Here is an 8,341-nt window from a genome sequence, read left to right on the forward strand (position 1 = left end):
GTGTAACCCACTTTAATAAAAAGGACTGACTGTTATTTCGTGTACTCATTTTTGTACTTTCCACGGCGCGCACCGCGAAAACGTCGAGCGGTCCACTGACATTTAATGGTCCTTCGAGCCGGATCGACATAAAAGACCGGCATAGACAGTTCGACCGCCTCAAAAGTGCTCGCGTTGTGCTACGCCGAGATTGACGAATCGGCGCGCCCGCTCGACTCGCTCGAAAACGGAGTTCGCCGCCTACGCGTTCTCGACTCCGTGGCTCACTCCGAACATTGAGCGCACCACACCCGCTCTCCTAAAGATAGGTGCCTTGTGATTTTGTGAAGTGCTTCGGAGGCTCTTGCGGGACCTCCAGCAAACGTATCGTGCTCCTTGCGATACGCATCCGCCGCCCGACGGCGCCCTGCTTTGCGACGTGCTATACGTCCCTGCCTCCCGCGAGTACCTGCTACTCGCCGCGGAGTCGCACACCGAGACGTGCCAGACGTCCCTGCCTCCCGCGAGTACCTGCTACTCGCCGCGGAGTCAAACACCGAGACGTGCCAGACGTCCTTGCCTCCCGCGAGTATCGCCCTGCTACTCGCCGCGGAGTCGCACCGAGACGTGCCAGACGTCCCTGCCTCCCGCGAGTATCGCCCTGCTACTCGCCGCGGAGTCGCACACGAGCGTCTTCGCTCGACAAGAAGATTGACACGCAAGTGTCTGAAAGATTTCTACACGATCCAGACATCTGCTCAACATGTCTTCGGATCTCGAAAATCTACTCATTGCTCAAGGCAATGCGATTGACCAGCTACGACGGTCGCTGATTAACTTCAAAAAGCTTCCCAAGGCTCAGGTCACTCTCCCTAAGACGAAGGGGAGACTGACGAATTTGGAGGGTCTCTGGGAAAAGGTGCAAGCCCTCCATGTCCAGCTGCTGCAGACGGCTACGGCGGAGGAGAAGAAGTCGACCCACTACTTCAAGGACGAGGAATTTCTTGCCGCCGAGGACGCCTACCTCGACGCGACGGACCACCTCCACGAGGTCATCGGTAAATTAAGTAGCGACGCCCCGAGCGCGCCGTATCGAGGTAACGAGTCTTCTTATCGCGACGCGCACTCCGGAGTGTCATTGCATCTGCCTCGTATCTCGCTTCCGAACTTTTCTGGTGCTTTCGCTGAATGGGAGAATTTTCGCGGAATCTTCGAGTCTCTCGTAGCAAACAGTGAATCGTTGACAAGAACGCAAAAGTTACATTATCTGAAAGCGAGCCTCTCCGGCGAGGCCGCGTCGTTGATTAATAACATTCAAATTTCTGACGCGAACTACGAGGCAGCGTGGCTGCTTCTTACCGACGAATACGACAACCGCAACGCGATTATTCACGCGCATATCCATTCGTTCGCCGACTTACCGAAAATGAAAAACGAGAACGTGACCGAGTTGAAAAAACTTCGCGATAGTGTGTCCGCATCTCTCGCCGCGTTAACGAATCTCGATCGTCCGGTCGATATGTGGGACGACCTCCTAGTTTATATTATCTCGCAAAAGTTCAGTTCGCGAACGCGCAATGAATGGAATCTTAAACGAGGCAACACGGATGCGTACCCTACGTATAAAGAGATTCATGACTTCATGACTCTTCGCATTCGCGGTCTCGCGGATTACCCTTCGCAATCCGAATCTGCGTCAAATAGTGCGCGCGGTAATAGAGCTCGTGCTTCGGTGAATACGGTTTCGCCCGTCAAATGCGTCCGTTGTTCCGGAAACCACGGTCTTGCAAAGTGTAATAAATTTCTAAGTCTGTCGGTCGAGCAGCGTCGACTCGCCGCGCGACAGCATAAATGTTGCTTTAATTGTTTGAGAACCGAGCATTTTTCAAACAATTGTCCGAGTAAAGGACGGTGCAATCAATGCCACCAAGCTCACCATTCGCTGCTTCACCGCGAGGGTACGGAAACTGGTACTAAAAGTACGCTTTCCGCGATTAATTCGCCGTCCTCAGCTCCGTCAGCTGTGTCAGTCGCCGCTGCCTCCGAGTCACCGGCCGCGCCCTCAGCGTTCGTTCAAAACGTGCATGCTACTCGAGATTTTGTGAAACAACCGCCTCATGTACTTCTCGCCACTGCGTATGTTAGTTTAAGTACAATCGAGGGCCGCTCATTTAAAGTACGTGCACTACTAGATCAAGGCTCGACATACAGTTTCATATCAGAATCTCTTTGTCAGACGATGCGAACCAGGCGTCATCGTGCCGCGCTGAAGATACATTGTTTTGGAGAAAAATTTAATGGAGTCGCGCGGTCACAAGTTAATCTTGCTCTCGCGCCCTGCGACAAACAGGGACCGATATTTCCCTTCTCGGGTTACGTATATCAAAGAATCACTTCTTATACAGCCTCTCAACAGAAGCCGGCCGCAATGTGGCCACATCTACGCGATTTACCTTTAGCAGATCCTGATCCCTCATGTAATCACCCGATTCATGTATTAATCGGCGCGGATTTATACGGGTCTCTGCTACTCGACGGTCTACGTCAGGGCCCGGTCGGCACTCCGACGGGCCAGCTTACAATTTTCGGATGGATCCTCTCCGGTCCCGCCGGCCCTGCGCGCCCGGCCGGAGAGTCCGCTTCTGTCCTGAGTTGCGTATCCTGCGAGGATACAAATTCCTTAATTCAAAGTTTTTGGGAGGACGAACGTATCCCCTCTCGAACTCCTCTCACCGAAGAGGACGAACGTTGCGAGAAGCATTTTGCGACGACTCATTCTCGCGATTCACAAGGACGCTACATTGTGCGTTTGCCGTTCAAAAACGGCCCCCCTCGCGTCGGCGACACATTCCGAAAGGCTTCCTTCCTGTACTCCAATATGGAGCGCCGACTCGCGCGGAAACCAGAAATCGCCGCGCAGTATCACGATTTTTTAAGAGAATACGAATCGATGGGGCACATGGAGTCGGTGCGGGCGGACGAGCGCCCCCCTTACCCCCCGATATACATCCCGCATCATTTTGTTTTACGCGAATCGAGTACAACGACCAAGTTACGCGTCGTGTTTAATGCCTCTAGCGAATCGACCGACAAAACCTCGCTCAATGATTTTCTAATGGCGGGACCTAAACTTCAACAAGACATCGCCGCGATAATCCTGCGCTGGCGACTCTTTCGGTACGTGTACATGGCTGACATTGCTAAAATGTTCCGACAAATACTCGTGCATCGGGATGACGCGGACTATCAACGAATTCTTTGGCGCCCCCCCGACAGTCTGTTGATTCGGCTTTACCGCTTACTCACCGTGACCTACGGGCAAAAACCTTCGCCTTTTCTCGCACAGCGCTCCCTTATCCAATTAGCTCGCGACGAAGGTAAAGACTTCCCCGACGCGGTCAATATAATCGAAGAGTCGACCTACGTCGATGATGTTCTTTTCGGAGCAGACGACCTTCTGTCTCTGCTCGAGAAGCGCAAGCAACTCGTGGGCATAATGAATCGCGGATGTTTCCCCCTGCGAAAATGGGCCGCGAATTCAGCCGAACTTTTGACGGATATTCCAGAGGACCAACGGGAATCCTCGGACTATCCGATCAACCACGATGACACGCTCAAGGTCCTCGGCCTGTCTTGGTCTCCGCGCGATGACTCGTTTCGTTTCGTAATTTCGCCATACGCCGTGACAGTTCATACTAAGCGCTCCGTTTTATCGTTTATTGCAAAGCTGTATGACCCCCTCGGCTGGGCGTCACCGATAGTCATCGCGGCCAAGATGTTGATGCAGGAGCTCTGGCTCCGTAAAATTGATTGGGATGCTCCCATCCCCGATGATCTTCTGCATCAGTGGATCAATTACGTTTCAGACTTGCCTAATATTAGCAAAATACGCATTCCTCGATGGACAGGGATGCGTCAAGATAAAATCGATGTTGAATTGCACGGCTTCGCGGACGCCTCCACTCGCGCTTACGCCGCGGTAGTTTTCCTCCGAATCGTGCATTCTCCCTCTAACATTCAAGTCATCCTCCTCGCGGCCAAAACGAAAGTCGCGCCATTGAAAACCGTTAGCGTTCCACGCTTGGAACTTAACGCCGTCGTTCTATTAATTCGATTGATAGAATGGGTAAGAAACACCACGGGCTTGATGCGAGCTCTCTTGTTTGGATGGACTGATTCCCAAATCGTATTAGCTTGGCTTCTACAACATCCATCCCGCTGGAATTCCTATGTCGCGAACCGCGTCTCCGAGGTGCAGACGCGCCTTCCGACCGTACGTTGGCAACACGTTCGCTCCCAGGAAAATCCTGCGTCGCGCGGCTTTACTGCCGCCGATCTCGTCAATCATGAATTATGGTGGTCGGGGCCCCGGTGGCTTAGCTCGACCACGGCCTCGTGGCCGATCCCCCCGACTCCGACTGAAAAGGACATTTTACAAACGGTATCTTCCGAAGCGCGTAAAGCTACCGTTCATCTCGTCGATTCAGCTCCTGAGTGGGATCTGCCCACCTCCTGCTCGAGCTGGATCCGACTTCTTCGTATTACCGCGTACATTCGGCGTTTCGTTCGGAATTTAAAAAATAAAGTCGCCTCTTCGGTGATCGTCAAGTCTCCCTTGACCGCAGAGGAGATTCACGAAGCCTCCGTCTTTTGGCTTCGATCGGCACAAGCGACTTGTTTTTCGGATGACTTGAAGGCTTTGAACGCTCACGCCGCTGTATCGCGATCAAGTTCCTTACGCTCTCTCCACCCCTTTATCGGGAAAGATAAATTAATCCGGCTTGGCGGGCGGCTCGAAAACTCCGCGCTGAGTTACAATGAGCGACACCCCGTCATACTTGCTAGACATCATATTGCCGAACTTTTGATCGATCAAGCACACCGACGCTCTCTCCATGGAGGGACTAAACTCACGCTTAGATGTCTCCGTCAAAATTATTGGTTAATTTCCGCGCGAAGCATGATCAAATCTCACATTCATAAATGTGTTACATGCGTTCGACATTCCGCGAAAACTCCGACGCAATTAATGGGTGATCTCCCGAGTCCCCGAGTAAATCCTGCTCCTCCGTTCTCTCACACGGGCATAGATTACGCCGGACCTATGAACATTACCCCCGTTGTCGGTCGCGGCCAAAAGGGGAGCAAACACTACGTCGCGGTGTTCGTTTGTCTCGCCACTAAGGCGATCCACCTCGAAAGTGTGGAGGATTACTCCACCGATGGATTCCTCGCGGCATTTCAACGGTTTGTCAGTCGCTGCGGACTGCCATCGGACATGTACAGCGATAATGGCACGAATTTTGTGGGTGCTGACCGCGAGCTCCAACGCAGCTTCCGCGCGCTTGTGAACAACCCCTCCCTTAAGGAAATTCTCGCTAACGACGGCGTACGGTGGCATTTCGTGCCCCCTGCGGCACCACATTTCGGCGGGCTTTGGGAGGCTGGAGTGAAGAGCTTTAAGCACCATCTCAGGCGAGTGACTGGTGCTCGCACTCTGTCTCGCTCCGAATTCGTTACGCTTTTATGTAAGATAGAGGCTTGCTTGAACTCGCGACCGATCTCTCCACTTAGCGACGATCCGTCCGATTATACCGCTTTGACACCTGGTCATTTCCTTATCGGCCGACCGCTCACGAGCGTACCGGAGGAATCCGTCCTCGAAATCAATGCGAATCGGTTGTCGCGATGGCAACACGTACAATTAATGCTCGAACAGATCTGGCGTTCTTGGTCGTCGGACTATTTACATTCATTGCAACAGCGCGTGAAATGGACCGAATCTCACGATAATCCGAAGGTTGACGAGTTAGTTTTACTTAAGAGTAACCTACTCCCTCCTTCAAAGTGGGAACTCGCAAGGATTCAGCAGGTCCATCCCGGACTTGACGGTCGCGTTCGCGTCGTCACATTACGCACCGCCAATTCCGAGCTAAAACGACCAATAACCCAGATCTGTCGGTTGCCCGCGTCTATCAGTCCGCCGGGAACCGCGGAATCCCGTTAGAATTAAGCTCGTTCGTTTTTCATTAGATTTAAGGACATTGTAAAAATAGGGTAAGTTCTCAAATGTATATATTGTATATAACGCTTTGAACCAAGACGTTCCCACGCTCCTCTATGCGACCTTGTCAACCCCCGTTCGTTTCGCATTCCGTCGAATGCGAGGCGGGCGGCATGTTGAGAATTGAATAAATGCGAGCTGAAAATTCTCGAACTTCGACGAGACAGCAAGCATTATTCGAGAACGCTTGAAAGGCTCCAAATCGCGACGGTTTCCTCCCCCCCTTTTTTTGTGTGTTTTCGAGCAAACGGCACAGGTGTTTCTCGCGTGATCGCAAGCACCGCGACCAATAGACGATTTGGAGCCAACGAGCGTTTCTCACGTCACCGAATTCCTCGACGCGAAGCTCCGGCCGCGATCCCTCGCCTGCTCCGTCCGGGACGGCAGTGAGCCATCATAACTCGCACGCGATACATGATCGACGTCGAGAAAACGGAGGAAGGTAGCGAGTGCGAAATCGCGAGTGCGAAGTCCAGTGTAACCCACTTTAATAAAAAGGACTGACTGTTATTTCGTGTACTCATTTTTGTACTTTCCACGGCGCGCACCGCGAAAACGTCGAGCGGTCCACTGACAAACGTGTATACAAGCTTTACAGCAGTGTTGTGAAAATAATAATAATTTGAATATTACGTTAAACATGCTAAAAAATGGTTTTGCATTCTTTAAATCAGAGACAAAAACTTTTAAATATTTAGAACAAATAAATTGTCTTTTTTTGCCTAAAAATATAATTGTTTGAACATATTTAAGTTTCGGAAAAGTTAGAAAAGTTGGCCGAAACAAAGTTCATTACGGTAAATTAAGTTTGACTCCTTTAGAATCTGTTTTAAAACGTTTTTTGGAACTCCCCAATGTGCTCGATGCAATAGATTTATTTGCTGTAAAATGTAGAACAAGTAAAGACTTGCAGTCGGTTTTTCAAGGTCAATTTTGGGAATCTGCATTAAGCGAAACAAGTAAATATATTCTTCCTTTCACAATTTATTTTGATGAGTTTGAAATCAACAATCCGTTGGGTTCTCGAAAATGTAAAAATAAACTTGGAGCAGTGTACTGTTGTATTCCATGTTTGCCACCAGAATACGCGAGTAAATTAGAAAATATATTTTTACTTCAGTTAAATAAATATGAGGATCATAAATTGTTGGGCAATAAAAAAATTTTTATTAACGTTGTTAAGGAGGTTCTACAGATAATGGATGTATCTAAAAATTGGAAAAAAACTTTATGGACGTATAAAGTGAGATGCGAGAAAAGTGCTCAAAAAATTTTAGCATCGGTTATCGTGTAAAAATTTGCAAAAATGAATTTTGAAATCACAGTTTTAACATGAGCTCTTATGGCAAAGGGGTTCCCGGAGACAGGAAACGAGATATTAATTATATGAAGGCGGCCTACCAGAGATTCAAAAAACGGAGCTCTTATAGATCTTAATCTAAGCTTTTCAGAAATATCGAGAAAAACAAGGGTTATCGTGTAAAATTTTGTGATATTGGCTATTGAAACAGGCCATATCACAGTTCACGTAGCGTGCTTCGAATAACAAGGGAGATTTAACAACGTCGCAGCGACTGCACCTCACATAACCTTTTATCTGTTAATGATTTTTGGGCATTTTCCATTCGAAGAACAACTTTCTTTTTAGCGAATTTTCCTCTTTTGACACCACGTAAGACTCTATCCTTATTTCTCCATGAATTGGTCGGGCTTGGAGGAGTCATTGTAAATTTATAAAAGTAAACGCAGTCACTGACTAGAAAAGGACCACGCTTATATGAGCAGAACAGCGAGACTCAAGTTCGTGACGTTATCACATTTTCTCGCATGTATAAGAAGCCGGAGTCAAAGGAGCACTTACACGATATTTTTAATTATTCCTCGCTTCGACTAATACGGGTATGATATAAGCTCTAACATCATCAAAATTCATGAAAATATTTTATGAATACTTAGAATTGATGAATTTGAAGATTTTCTCTTCATCTCTCGACTGACTAGAGAGTACCTGTAGAACCTCCTTAACAAAATTCAAGAGCTTGTGAGTCATGGGATTGTCATAAATAAAAATAATAAAGAAACAAAGATTTTTTTCAAATTATGTTATATAGTAGGGGATAACCTAGGTTTAAATACCATTCTTGGGTTCAGTAAAAATTTTAATCAGTCGTATTGTTGTAGAATATGTGTAGCTAATAAAAAACAGATACAACATATGACAGTAGAAAATTCCGAAATTTTAAGGACAGTTGATAATTATTCAGAACATGCTTCTAATCATTCTTTTGGTGTAACAGA

At 48.4% G+C, this 8,341-nt stretch overlaps 1 protein-coding gene across 1 annotated transcript; it reads left to right on the forward strand.

The window, feature by feature from the left end:
- The first annotated feature begins 742 nt into the window (after positions 1 to 742).
- Positions 743 to 5,986, forward strand: LOC139785788 (uncharacterized). Its single transcript, XM_071724964.1, has one exon. The coding sequence runs from the start codon at positions 743 to 745 to the stop codon at positions 5,984 to 5,986; it is 5,244 nt and encodes a 1,747-aa protein (XP_071581065.1).
- The last annotated feature ends 2,355 nt before the right edge of the window (positions 5,987 to 8,341 follow it).

Source organism: Temnothorax nylanderi, unplaced genomic scaffold (genome assembly GCF_030848795.1).
Source record: "Temnothorax nylanderi isolate EJ_2023f unplaced genomic scaffold, tnyl_v1.0 TNYL_tig0886_pilon, whole genome shotgun sequence".
In the NCBI taxonomy this organism is placed as follows: Eukaryota; Metazoa; Arthropoda; class Insecta; order Hymenoptera; family Formicidae; genus Temnothorax; species Temnothorax nylanderi.

Coding starts and splice junctions, on each gene's coding strand:
- LOC139785788 (XM_071724964.1), top strand. CDS start 743: ATGTCTTCGGATCTCGAAAATCTACTCATTGCTCAAGGCAATGCGATT.